The sequence below is a fragment of the Canis lupus genome, chromosome 2, assembly GCF_011100685.1.
Source record: "Canis lupus familiaris isolate Mischka breed German Shepherd chromosome 2, alternate assembly UU_Cfam_GSD_1.0, whole genome shotgun sequence".
Lineage (NCBI taxonomy): Eukaryota > Metazoa > Chordata > Mammalia > Carnivora > Canidae > Canis > Canis lupus.
The window spans coordinates 57,237,274-57,251,901 of NC_049223.1; the positions used below are offsets into that span (position 1 = coordinate 57,237,274).

General features: G+C 43.6%; 1 protein-coding gene and 1 long non-coding RNA gene across 2 annotated transcripts in view; one reads left to right on the forward strand and one right to left on the reverse strand.

The window, feature by feature from the left end:
• LOC111092647 lies at nucleotides 1-2,777 on the reverse strand. Its single transcript, XR_005355700.1, has 3 exons — nucleotides 2,286-2,777; nucleotides 606-945; nucleotides 1-67 (listed from the first exon to the last, which is right to left on the reverse strand). It is a non-coding gene; the product is annotated as an uncharacterized LOC111092647 (long non-coding RNA).
• The window catches only part of GOT2 (glutamic-oxaloacetic transaminase 2), a 25,205-nt gene continuing 12,831 nt past the window's right edge, over nucleotides 2,255-14,628 (forward strand). Inside the window, exon 1 of the mRNA XM_038530878.1 lies at nucleotides 2,255-2,460. Within this exon, the coding sequence (XP_038386806.1) occupies nucleotides 2,372-2,460 (89 nt within the window). The 5' untranslated portion in view covers nucleotides 2,255-2,371. The remainder of the gene's footprint in view (nucleotides 2,461-14,628) is intronic.

The window sequence follows — 14,628 nt, forward strand, 5'->3', positions numbered from 1 at the left end:
TCCGGGTCTCCAGGATCGTGCCCTGGGCCAAAGGCAGGCGCCAAACCGCTGCACCACCCAGGGATCCCTATATTTAAATATATATATAAGAGAACAGTATAACAAATACACCCAAAATGACCATTGTTAATATTACTTGTAACTTTTTTGTGAAGCAAATATGACAAAGTTGTGTCATTCCCTCCATAAGGGCAAACACCTTCCTATACTCTCCTGTACTGAAATGTATCCTTGGTGTATGTTTTTTTCAGACTTTTACATACATTTACAAATGAATACATGAAATGATTTTGCTTATATTAAAATTTTACCTAAATGAGTTTGCAACTTGTTTTTTTTATGTTTTTGAGGCTTGAGCTCACTTACACGTAGCTCTATAGCACTCCATCACATGACTATAAGAGCACATCTATATAACTATTGATGAGCAACTTGGCTGTTTCTTGTGTTTTTCTTTTATGAACATTGCCTCACTAATATCCTATACATGTTTGAGGTCTCGAAGGCTATACCTGGAAGTAAAATTGCTGGATCTTAAGATAGTGATTGTTATGGGTCAAAATGCATTCTCCCAAAATATAAGTTTAAGTTCCAATCCCAGGTACCTGTGATTTGCAAGCTGGGTCTCTGCAGATGTATAAGATGAAACCGTCACTGTAGGCTCTGATCCAATACGATTCATGTCCTTGAGGAGGAGAACAAACTCAGAGATACACACAGGGAGATAATACAATGTGAAAACAAAAACAAAACAAAACAAAATACAATGTGAAAACAGAGGCAGAGATTGAGTGATGTGTCTATAAGCCAAGGACCTGCTTGCTGGCAAGGATTGCCAGCAACTGCGAGAAGCTGGAAGAAGGCAGGGAGCAGATTCCTATCCCAGAGACTCCAGAAGGAACGAACCCTGCTGACATCTGGATTTTGGGCTTCTAGCCTCCCGAACTGTAAAAGAATAAATTTCCATTGTTTTAACCATCCAGTTTGTAGCATTTTGTTAGAGCACTTGTAGGAAGCTAATCTAGTAGTGGAATGGAAAGTTGTGGCCTATGGGAGCACAGGCTGAGGTCAGGGAGAGAGCAGATGAATCTGAGACAGTCGCTTGGGGCTGGGCTGGGAAGGGCCTAGAATATGACCTCAGGCAATGAGATGCCACAGAAGACAAATTAAATTGGCAAGGGACACGGTTCTATTTGGGGTTTAGAGAAGTATCTGAGAAACAGCCATTTTTTTTTAATTTTTTTTATTTTATTTATTTATGATAGGCACACAGTGAGAGAGAGAGAGAGGCAGAGACATAGGCAGAGGGAGAAGCAGGCTCCATGCACTGGGAGCCCGACGTGGGATTCGATCCCAGGTCTCCAGGATCGCGCCCTGGGCCAAAGGCAGGCGCTAAACCGCTGTGCCACCCAGGGATCCCCGAGAAACAGCCATTCTTGAGAGCTGACTTGTTTGAATCATTCTAGTTCTGATATCTCAAATTTATTCACTTTTTCCTTTAAAACTGTTTCATTCCATTCCACACACAACTGTAAGGATTTGACTGACAAACACAAGTTTGTCATTAAAAACCATGCATTGGGGATCCCTGGGTGGCGCAGCGGTTTAGCGCCTGCCTTTGGCCCAGGGCGCGATCCTGGAGACCCGGGATCGAATCCCACGTCGGGCTCCCGGTGCATGGGGCCTGCTTCTCCTTCTGCCTATGTGTGTGTGTCTCTCTCTATATATATATCATAAATAAATAAAAATTAAAAAAAAAAACAAAAAACCATGCATTATCTTGCGCTACTACACCAGGCCGTTCTTAGACATAATCGGCTAATCTCAATCATCACAAATACCCCCACGAGATGGGCCTGTTATCCTCTACAAACCAGGGATAAGAAAGATTCAGGAAGAAGGTGGGTGATTTGCACTTAGGGAAACAGCTTGCTAAAGTCTGAGGACTGGCCACCTTGGGCACTGGCTGTACGGCAGATGGCAAATTACTCTCACCTACATCGGTATATATTTTCCCAGCTCTCGAGTTGGCATAATAGCTGCTACCTCTACAGTCGGGTCTGTCGTGATTAAGCCAAAGCTTTTCAGGCGCTGCGAACCGCGATACAACGCAGGGTCACAGTTCTCCGGGACCACGTGGCCCTGGGGGAGCCGACTCCCGGGCGAGCCCACGCGGCTCAGAGGCGGCGGCCGCGCCGAGGCGCCCCCGCCGCCAGGGTGCGCTGTGACGACGTTCGCGCCGGCGGACGGCCGCTCTAGCCGCCCGGGTAAGTCGCTGTCCTTACCTCCCGCGGGAGCCCGCGCCTGCGTGTCTGCGCCCGCCGGCCTGCGCTCCGTCGTGCCGCTGCCCACTGCCTTCTCGCCGCCCAGCATGGCCCTGTTGCACTCCGGCCGCGTCCTGTCTGGGGTCGCCGCCGCCTTCCACCCAGGCCTCGCTGGTGCGGCTTCTGCGAGAGCCAGGTAAGCAGGGGAGACGGACACGGAGCTGGGGACGACGGGCCTGCCCATCCGGGCTGCCGGCGCCCCAGGGCATCTAACCCCCCAGCCCCCCAAGCACAGGCACCATACACACACTTTCTCTGACACCCCCTCGGCTTCAGTGGGGGCTGATAATTGAGCGTCGGCGCCTCAAAGTGACCCTCGGGGTCTTACATCCCCATCCCTCCCCTCCCTTGTCCCGGGACCGCAGGACAGCGTGCCAGCGCATTCCCCCGGGTTCCGAGTCTGCGGCCCTCTCCAGCACCCGGACTCCCATTCAGGGTTTGGGGGGTCACGAGACGCGGATTCGGCGCCGTGGGGGCGGGGGGCGGGGGGCGGGGGACGGGGGGGTGGGGTGAGGTGAGGTGGCGAGGGGAAGGCTCTCGCGGCTGCGGTGCCCGGCCGGCCTGGCGCCCATTGGCTGCGCCGCCGAGGCTGCCTTGCGCGGATTGGCTGCGGCGCGCAGGGCCGGGTGCCCTTGGTGCGCTGCCCTGGGGCGCGCGGCGGGGCTCACCTGTCGTGGCCTCCCGCGGGCTTGAGCGGGGTTGCAGGGCCGCGGCGTGCTTCTGGCCGTGGGCCGCGGGAAAGGAAGTACAGGGCAGGGAGGCTCCCGGGGCCCTGGCTTTCAGGCCCAGCTCTCGCTTCTGCATCCCCTGACCTTGGTGCGTGCATCCTCCCTCCTTCCCCCTCCCCCGTGTTACCACCAGAGTCCCCGGTGACCCCTGGACCATGTGGCCTTCACATGGAAAAGGTTCAAGGTGTAGTTCACCTCCTTTTTGTTTGACTATAGGGAAGTCACCGCTCTTCCTCTCCACCTCTCTGTGCTCTCATTTACTAAATATTTCGTCACAGTCTCACAGAGCCAGGTGCTAGGCCAAATGATAGAGGCAGTGGTGAACGAGTGACGGGTGTCACTCAAGACATTTACAAATATGTAACTTCACACTGTGCTAAGTGTTGCAATAAGAAAGTATGGAGTTTAAAACGAATTAGTAATTCCTTCCTAGTGAAGACCCAAGCCAGGCGATTAAGTGACTCAAGAAGGCAGTTTGAGACTGTATGCTTTAAGTACCACCTAAAGAGGAGCCTAGTCTCCAGCCCACCACGGGCCAGATACTGATTACAAGGAGCAAAGCCCTGGCCTGTTCTGTGTGCCTTGATTGTATGCCTGTCATCCTCAACCGGCAGAACAGTTTGTCCTTTACACAGCCTCACACTCTTGGCAGTACAGTTTTGCTTGGGCTTTCACACTTTGTCTATCCCTGATTTAGTTCCTCCTTGGCACTCTTTCAAGGTGTGCTCTCTAAGCCAGCCTACCTAGTGGACCAGAATTAGGGAGAAGAGAAAGGGGTGCCTAAAGTTATGGGCAAGAGAAAGTTTTGCAATATTGTAGTGGTCTTAAAAGTGATTATTGTTTTATAGATTTGGCTGGGTGGCCTAAAGCTTTACTTAAAGTGCTTGGTGCATATCCCTATGGGTGTGACCTTTTAGTCATTCTTTGAGTTTGAGTGGCTGACTCATTTTTCTTTTCAGTCTTTTCACAATGAGAATGTAAGTTCCATAACGACTTTGCTCACTGCTGTAAAGTCTTAAAGTAGTTGAGCATCTACAGCTGAGAAGATGCTGTTCAGATTTAAGCAATGATACATGATTGGGTGATAGAGCCAGCTGCCATATTTGGCCATGACAGGTAACCCTTCCGACAACAAGGAAATGAGAACCTTCACTGCTGCCACTGTAGAAGTGATCTTGACCAAAGTATATTTTTTTAAGATTTTATTCATTTGTGAAAGACACAGAAGGAGAGAGACAGAGACACAGGCAGAGGGAGAAGCAGGCTCCATTCAGGAAGCCCAATGTGGGACTCAATCCCAGGACCCTGGGATCACGCCCTGAACCAAGGGAGACACTCAACTGCTAAGCCACCCAAGCATCCTGATCTTTACCAAAATCTAAAGTTTATTTAAAGTAAACTCCACTAATTGAAATTTCTTTATTTTTTTAAACAGCCCATTTTTATACAATTCAATCTTGGCAGTCAGCATTCTGAAGAACTGAGGGTTAATCCTATAAAATACTTAATTGGTGTTGAGTCTTTTTTTTTTTTTAAGATTTTATTTATTCATGAGAGACATGGAGGGGGGAGGCAGAGACACAGGTAGAAAGAGAAGCAGGCCCCATGCAGGGAGCCCGATGTGGGACTCGATCCCGGGACTCCAGGATCAGGCTCTGGGCTGAAGGCAGCGCTAAACTGCTGAGCCACCCAGGCTGCCTGGTGTTGAGTCATTTTAATGGAACTCTTAAGTTCAAATGTTTCATTTAGCTGTATTATTTGTTGTAAGATTTTATTTATTCATGAGAGACAGAGAGAGAAGCAGGCTCCCTGCAGGGAGCCCAGTATGGGACTCGATCCCCAGACCCTGGGATCACACCCTGAACCAAAAGTAGACACTCAACCACTGAGCCACCCAGGCGCCCCCATTTAGCTGCACATTTTATTTTATTTTATTTTATTAAGATTTATTTATTTATGATAGACATAGAGAGGCAGAGACACAAGAGGAGGGAGAAGCAGGCTCCATGCTGGGAGCCCGACATGGGACTCCATCCCGGGACTCCAGGATCGCGCCCTGAGCCAAAGGCAGGCGCTAAACCGCTGAGCCACCCAGGGATCCCCATAGCTGCACGTTTTAAACAGAAAACACTCAACATTTAACCTTTTCTGGTTGACCGTGCTGTGAAAACATAGTGACATGAAATCAGGCTTAGTCCCAGGTCAGTAAAGAAAGGGAAATATGCTAATATATCTTGATTTATAATGATCTGTTCTTAATTATCCTGATTAGTTTTTAGGGAAATAAGTGAAGGCATATCATGAGACCCTTTAGAAAGGCAGTGTGCAATAGTGGTATAATAGCCAGTAGTTAGAAGATCAAAATTGTAGTATCATCTTTGCCATATTTAGCTCTGTGATCACGAGCAAATTAATTCACTTCTCTTCATATTTTAAAATAAGAATGTGAGGGAAAGCATTTTTTTTAAACTATAAAGCACCAGACAAGTTCCCAGAAAAAAATGCAAGGAATTAGAAAGGCTTATCTGAATAGTTTGTATCTAACATCTTTTCGTTTGCTAGTCAACATTGCTCAATGACCGGGCTTTGCTCTTAAGTCCAAAGTACATTGGCAGGAATCCATTTGTAGGCCACAGGTTACCAGCATCATTTTTGTCCCATCTTGTGTTCATCTATTACTATTCCATTTATTCATTTATTTATTTATTGTAAGATTTTATTTAGGGACGCCTGGGTGGCTCAGCGGCTTCGCATCTGCCTTCGGCCCAGGGCATGATCCTGGAGTCCTGGGATCGAATCCCACATCGGGCTTCCTGCATGGAGCCTGCTTCTCCTCTGTCTGTGCCTCTGCCTCTCTCTGTGTGTCTCTCATAAATAAATAATTTTTTTAAAGATTTTATTTATTTATTCATGGCAGAGAGAGAGAGAGAGGCAAAGGGAGAAGCAGGCTCCATGCAGGGAACCCGACGTGGGACTCCATCCCGGGTCCCCAGGATCACACCCCAGCCTGAAGGCGGCGCTAAACCGCTGAGCCACCGGGGCTGCCCAATAAATAAAATATTAAAAAAAAAAAAAAAAAAAAGATTAGAAAAAAAAAGAATGGTGCCTTCCGTCCTTGGGACAGCAGTCTTGTCATTGTTTTTCGTTTTGTTTTTGTTTTGTTTTAAATATTTATTTACTTATTTATTCATGAGAGACATACAGAGGGAAGCAGAGACACACTCAGAGGGAAAAGCAGGCACCATGCAGGAAGCCCACTGTGAGACTCGATCCCCGGCCCCAGGATCACCCCTGAGCCAAAGGCAGACGCCCAACCACTAAACCACCCAGGCATTCCAAGTCTTGTCATTGTTGATTAAAGGCCTTAGAAACAGAGATATCTTTTTTTTTTTTTTTTTAAGATTTTATTTATTCATGAAAGACTGAGAGAGGGAGGCAGAGACAGAGAAGTAGGTTCCCTGCAGAGCAGGAAGCCCGATATGGGACTTGATCCCAGGACACCGGGATCACATCCTGAGCCAAAGGCAGATGCTTAACCAACTGAGCTAACCAGGTGCCCAGAGATATCTTTTTTAAAATGATAATTGCTTACTGGAAGTTTTCTATATGTCCTTGACATTCAGAGTATTCCTTTCACTCATCAGTGGCAAGTGGCTACATGTTTTCAGAGTCTGAATTGTGGGTAGGAAATAAAGGAAGCTTTCTTCAGGCCCAGTTCAGCAATCACTTCAAAGTATCTTTCTTACTTTTGCTTAGAGACTGGAAAAACTAAGCAGCCTACAACAATGAAAAAAGAGGGAGATTTTGAGTCCTGGCAATAGAGCTAGTAAGGGGGAAGAATGGTAATAATGTCTTATAAGATTGTAAAAAAACTAAGTAGAAGTAATTGAAAAGCAAGAAAGACCTGTATTTAGTCATAAAGTTATGACCATATGCTTCTTGAATTATCTACATATTTGCCTCACCAGACACCTTACTAGTGGCACTATAGTTATAAATGAAAACATACAAGTAATAACTTAGGAGTGTTGATACTAACATCAAGCGCTCACTCTGCTCCAGGCCCTGAGTGTTTTAGATTTAATAACTTCTTTCACTCCTAACTCTGGGAAACTCCTAACTCTGGGGAGGAGGGCGGGGGGTGGGGGTGAATGGGTGACGGGCACTGAGGGGGCACTTGACGGGATGAGCACTGGGTGTTATTCTGTATGTTGGCAAATTGAACACCAATAAAAAATAAATTTATTATAAAAAATTAAAAAATAACTCCTTTCATCCTTATAACATCTCTGTAGGAGAGGGACTCTTATGCCCTCATTTTTCAGATCAGGAAAGTTGAGACTTAGAAGTTAACTGGCTTGCCTGTGCTCCCTCCCCCAAGCTGGTATACAGCTGAGCTGTTATTTAAATCCATGCAGTGTGACATTATCTAAGGCAAGCTAATAAAAGAAATAAATGCCTGGGAAATCCAAAAATGGAATAATCTACCCTTCAATAACAGAATTAACTGTGTGTGACAATTACAGCTACTAATGCTGAGGTAGTTTTTAGCATGTCAGAAGAGCATAAATTTAACTCTAATGCTGTGCTGAGCTATCCAGTGTGCCTTATGGAGGAGTGAAGTGTACAAGTGCTGACTGGTCACTGACTAGTTCAACAAGGGAACCATTTTCGAGGAAAAAAATCTAAATAATTCGCTGAGCTTGTCAGCATGATAAGCAGAGAGAACTTTCACTGTGCTGTGCTAAAACGTTTGATTGCTTGAGATTGGATAAATGATTACTAAAAAAACTTGAGCTATTTCACCTGGGTAATTTGGACCCTTGCTTCCCAAGCTTCCACTTGTCACTGTAGAGTGCCCCCCACACACAACACACACGGTCTGTTTCACCTTTAGCCTTTATTCTTATGCCTCTGTTGGGAATGCCTTTTTCCTCCTGTCATCCTTAGCACTCACCTCATATGTCACCTCCTCTAGGAAGCCTCCTGAAGCTTTTCTTTCTTCCCCTCCCCCAGGTTAGTAGGTCCTGTCCTTAGGCTCTGAAAAATAATATTCTGTGCTCTGAGCCTGTCCTTATCACTGTACATCACCCCCCACACACTCTAGCCTGCATTGTTTAGGACTCCCTACGGGTCGTCCCACTGGGCTAATGTGGTAGGGAGGGGTGGTTTTACTCTACATTCCCAGCTTTTAGCAGATAGCACATTCTCAATAATTAATTTAGGAGATCATAAAGACTTTGTTTTCCATAATATTAAACTGTAAAAAGCTTTTTGCTTATTTGCCCTGAAGAAAAGGGGTAGAATAATCTTTTTTGCAGAACAGTAATTTACCTTGAGGTAAAAAACCTCAGTTGATACATTAACTGCTGCCAAGAAACTGTTTATTTTTTTTTTATTTTTTATTTTTTTTAATATTTTTTTTTATTTATTTATGACAGACATGGAGAGAGAGAGAGGCAGAGACATAGGCAGAGGGAGAAACAAGCTCCATGCAGGGAGCCCGACATGGGACTCGATCCCGGGTCTCCAGGATCACACCCCGGGCTGAAGGCGGTGCTAAACCGCTGCACCACTGGGGCTGCCCAAGAAACTGTTTATTAGAAACAAAGATGGTGCTTCTTCCGTGCCCTCTTAGAAGTCTCAAAGTAGTTCTAGGTGAAACATAACCTGAAAGTTTTCTGTTTGCTATATTTAGGATTCAATCTGGGAAGGCTAATTCAAAAAAATTGTTAGATATTTGATCACTTGATTAAAATAATATTGTGAGTGGTTGAGAATTAATCATTGTTTACCTATGAAAATGGAAAAACAGGGATCCCTGGGTGGCGCAGTGGTTTGGCGCCTGCCTTTGGCCCAGGGTGGGATCCTGGAGACCCGGGATCGAGTCCCACGTCGGGCTCCCCGTGCATGGAGCCTGCTTCTCCCTCTGCCTGTGTCTCTGCCTCTCTCTCTCTCTCTCTCTGTGTGACTATCATAAATTAAAAAAAAAGAAAAGAAAAAGAAATGGAAAAACATTAAAATTAAACACAACATGACTTTAAAACCCTTTCATATGTGAGGAACTTTTGTTTTTGTTTTTTCTTTAGACGTAAGAGTCAACAAAGCATAGAGAAGTATTCTGTTAACAAAGAATCTCTACTATCTAGGCAGATTACACAGAAGGTAAAAAAATAACCTTTTGTGGGTTTTGTTTTGTTTTTAAAAACATTTATTTATTCATGAGAGACTCAGAGAGGCAGAGACACAGGCAGAGGGAGAAGCAGGCTCCATGCAGGGAGCTTGACATGGGACTCAATCCTGGGACTCGATCCTGGGACTCCAGGACCACTGAGCCACCCACGGATCCCCTAACCTTTTGTTTTAAAGGTAAAGTCATTAAGGGGCACCTGGGTCACTCAGATGGTTAAGCATATGCCTTCAGCTTAGATCGTGATCTTCAGATCCTGGGATAGAGCCCCCCAGCTCAATGGGGGCGAGGAGTCTGCTTCTTCACCTCCCTGTTTCTACCCCTGCTTGTGCTCATTCTCTCTCTCAAATGAATTTAAAAAATCTTTAAAGGTAAAGTCATTAATCACTAAACCAAGGAAGACGGCAAACATTTTTAAAATGTTAACACATTTCATAGTTTCTTTTCAGACTAAATTCTAATGAATCAAGACAAACTTCATTTTCCAAGTTTTGTCCTTGTATGGTCTTTCATATTTGCAACAAACTGATACTTTAATGCAGTATTGACCAATTTCTCAGTTTTAAGTTCTAAAACAGTAAATATTAGTAGTTATACTCTACATAAATAAAAGTTGTTTCAGGCCCTCAACAAGTTTTAAGAGTAAAAAGGGATCTAAAGACCAAAATGTTTGAGGACTGCTGCTTTAGGACTACATAACTTTTTTTCCTTGAAAAACAAAAACATAGACAAAATTGCATTTCTGTCACATTTGATCCAAGTATAGTCTCAGCCACTCATTAATAATAACTTTTAACTAAAGTAACTTCCATTTCAACAAACTGAGGGGAAGGCATTGATGTCAATCCTACACAGACATTTTAGAAGACTAGTGGACTCACATAGTTCAGCTTCTACACCCATATGTAGTATATCCCTTTAATACTTTCATATATATATATATAGTCAACAAAGAACATATTCACTAAAATGACCCAAAGCTCTGGACTTCTAGTTTCCAGAACTGTGAGAAAATAAAATTCTGTTGTTTAACCCAAAAAAATTTTAATAAAATGACCCAAAGCTATAGCCTCCTAGCACACATAAAAATAAGAAATAAAAATTATGCATGGTGATTACCAAGAAATCATCTAGGTAGCCAATGATTAACTTATAATTGATCCAAGATTTTGGGGACACCTGGGTGGTTCAATCGGTTGGGCATCTGCCTTCAGCTCAAGTCATGATTCCAGGGTCCTGAAATCAAGCGTCACATCAGGTTCCCTACTCAGTGAAGAGCCTGCTTCTCCCTCTCCCTCTGCCTGCCACTCCCCCAGCTTGTGCGGGCGTGCTATCTCTCTTTCTCTCTGTCAAATAAATACAATTTTTCTTAAAAAAAATTAATATCAGAGTCCAGTAGAGGGTTGTCCTGCAATGTGCCTGACCAGTACTTCCCAAAACAGTCAAAGTGATCAAAAACAAGGGGTGTCTGAAATTGCCACCACCAAAAGCAGCCTAAGGAGACATAACAAGTAAACACAATATGGTATCCTGGATAGAATCTTAGAACAGAAATAGGACATTAGGTAAAAACTAAAGAAATCTGAATGAATTGTGGATTTAATTTTAATAATGTGTCACTATCAGCTCATTAATTATAACAAATGTATTCTAATATAAAATGTTAGTAATAATAGGAAACTATTGAGGGGCAGGTGTTGGGAACTCTACTAGCTACTCAGTTTTCTGTAAATCTAAAAATGTTCTAAAAAATTTAACCTACTGGGGCTCCTGGGTGGCTCAGCCAGTTAAGCCTCCAACTGTTGATTTCAGCTCAGGTGTTGTTCTCAAGGTTGTGAATTAAGGGCCATCTTGGGCTCCATGCTGGGTGTGGAGTCTACTACAAAATGAATGAATGAATGAATGAATGAATAATTTACTAATAAAAGAGAAAAGGGGCATCTGAGTGGCTTAGTCAGCTAAGCATCTGCCTTCGGCTCAGGTTACAATCCCAAGGTCCTGGGATCAAGCCCTAAGTCTGGCTCCCTGCTCAGCAGGGAGTCAGCTTCTCATTCTCCTTCTGCCCCTCCCCATCACCTGTGTGCAGTCCCCCCACCAAAAAATAAATAAAATCTTTCCCCAAAAAATGTACTTTTTAAATTTTTTTAATTGAAGTATAACTAACATACAGTGTTATATTAGTTTCAGGTGCACAATATAATGATTCAGCAATTCTGTATGATAGGCAATCCTTACCAAGGTGTGTGTTTACTCTTGGGATGCCTGGGTGGCTCAGCAGTTGAGCATCTGCCTTTGGTTCAGGGCGTGATCCCAGGGTCTGGAATTGAGTCCCACATTGGGCTTCCCACAGGGAGCGTGCTTCTCCCTCTACATATGTGTCTTGTGTCTCTGTGTGTGTCTCTCATGAATAAATAAATAAAATCTTAAAAAAAAAAAAGTGTGTGTACTCTTACTCCCCTTCACCTGTTTCACTCATCATCCACCTCTTCCCATCTGCAAACCATCCATTCTCTGTATTTAAGAGTCTGGTTTTTTGTTTGTCTCTTTTTTTTCTTTGCTCATTTGTTTTGTTTCTTTAAATTCCATATGGGAGTGAAATCTTACAGCATTTGTCTTTCTCTGACTTATTTCACTTAGCATTATACCCTCTAGATCCATCCATGTTGTTGCAAATGGTAAGATTTCATTCTTTTTTATGGCTGAGTAATATTCCATCATATCACATCTTCTCTATCCATTCATCTATGGATAGATGACACTCGGGTTGCTTCCATATCTTGGCTATTGTAAATAATGTTGCAAACAACATATGGTGGCATATATCTTTTTGAATTATTTTTGTTGTTGCTTTCTTTGAGTAAATACCCAGTAGTGGAATTACTGGATATTATGGTTATTCTATTTTTAATCTTTTTTTAACTTTTTTTTTTTTTTTTTTTTTTTTTTTAAGTAATCTCAACACCCAGCATAGGACTCAGACTCACAACCCTGAGGTCAAGAGTTGCATGCTCTACTGACTAAGCCAGCCAGGTGCCCTCTATTTTTAATTTGTTGAAAAACTGCCATACTCTTTCCAATAGTGGCTGCTATACCTTGCATTCCCACCTGCAGTGCATGAGGGTTCCTTTTTTTTTCCACATCCTAGCCAATGCTTGTTTTTGGGTCTTTGATTTTAGCTATTCTGGCAAATGTGAGGTAAAAATATGTCAGAATAATAATTAGCTGAACACAAATTTACATTTTTCATAATTTTAAACATTGTATAGGAATAATATTAGCTTATAGTATCAGTTAACCAATATAAGTTTAGGAAAAACAAAGCCACACAGAATAAAATGTATGCTTACATCATACTTACCATGAATAAATAAAAGACCTAGCTATTTTGATTAAATCCGTTAAACTAGTCTCAAAGGTTTATATCACTGATGTGAACTTGAATTTTTTTTTTAAACATTTCTGAGTTTAAGAAAAAAAACTTTAGGGCAGCCCGGGTGGCTCAGCGGTTTAGCACCACCTTTAGCCCGGGGTGTGGTCCTGGAGACCCAGGGTTGAGTCCCACATCAGGCTCCCTGCATGGAATGGAGCCGCCTTCTCCCTCTGCCTGTGTCTGTGCCTCTCTCTGTGTGTCTCTCATGAATAAGATTAAAAAAAAAAATCTCTTTTTTTTTTTAAAGAAAAAAACTTTAGCACATTTAAAGTACTAGAAATTCAATCTCTATAATACAACCAGAACAGAGCACCTTTTTTTTTAAATGGAGCCCAACACAGGGCTTGAACTCAGGACCCTGAGAATAAAAGTCGGATGTTTACGATTTTTATGATCCCAATTTATCAGTACCCTACAGAGCTGGAAAACATTTCACATCAGACACTCAGAGGTAAACAAAACCTTTCTGAATTACACAGATTCTACAGCTCTTCGGGTCTATAACTTCAGTCACAGGCCTAGAATAAACAAAAACCTCACAGCTATGATATTAAAAAGAGCTGCAAAAGTCTTTTTTTAAAAGATGTTAAGTAATCTCTGCTCCCAACTTGGGGCTTGAACCCACAACCCCAAAATCAGGAGTCGTGTGCTCTGCTGATGAGCCAGCCAAACACCCCAGAGCTGCAAAGTTCTTGATTTAAGCTTCAAATTAACAAAGTCGGGACATCTGGATGGCTCAGCAGTTGGGCATCTGCCTTTGGCTCGGGTCATGATCCCAGGGTCCTGGGATCGAGTCTCACATCATGCTCCCTGCATGGAGCCTACTCCCTCTGCCTATGTCTCTGCCTCTCTCTGTGTCTTTCATGAATAAATAAAATCTTAAAAACAAACAAACAAAAGTCAAACCAGATTATGTGTAATTTCTCACCCAACAGAGAATAGATCTCTACTACCCATTTTCAGAGTTTACTGAATGGTCAGACCATAAAACCAGATTCACAATCATTGCTGCCAATGAAAACTAGCCAATTGGCCATTGGTAAACTGGAAACAAAGCCCCCAGTCAGTAGCAGGAGGGGAACCAGAGAAAGTTATTTATTTAAAGTTCTTTTGCCTCGGACTGCTCCCTGGAGACTGAAGGTATGGAAGTGAGTGCCGTGCCTCCAGCCGGAAGGGCTTCTGAAGCCAGCAGGACACAGCAAGTAAACCCTAACACTCGAGTGATGAATAGTCAGGGCTATCCTTCAGCATTCGTGTTGTCTGGACCCCGACCAATATCATCCATAACTTGGCTATTTATGTCTTTTTAATATATACAGTGAAAGGGACACCCTTTGACACCCCTGACCAAGGAAAGGTTTGGCTTTCCTTGATGGACTACAAGCTCCAATTTACCTCTTCCCTCAAATTTCTCAGCATCTCTCCTATTGTACTCTATCTCCTGGCCTACTTCTACACCAAGTATGATGCTGTTCACTTCCTCATCAACACAGCCTCATTGCTCAGCCTACTGCTGCTTAAACTACCCCAGTTCCATGAGGCTTATCTCTCTGGCATCAACAAATACTGAGGGATGGGCCTGGGCATAATACTGGACCAAAGGGCTGTGACATCCTTTCCTTTTCCATATTGCCTTCTTGAAAGTTGAGAACTCGACAACCCTTCGTAACCTTTCTCTTCCAAAGGAAGAGAAGAGAATGGAAAATGGGGCCCGGTCCTAAGAGTGGTTTTTTTGAATCAGGAAAAGCAGGAAAGATACGAGCCAATAATTGTCCCCCACAGCAGGAAGCCGTGTTTAGGCAGCTGTATATTTTACTTGTAATAAAGATAATTTTGGGAAGCACCTGGGTGGCTTAGTTAAGCATCCAACTCTTGATTTTGGCTCAAGTCATGATCTCAGGGTCCTGAGATCAAGCCCGATGTTGGGCTCAGTGGTGGGCATGGAGCCTACTTAAG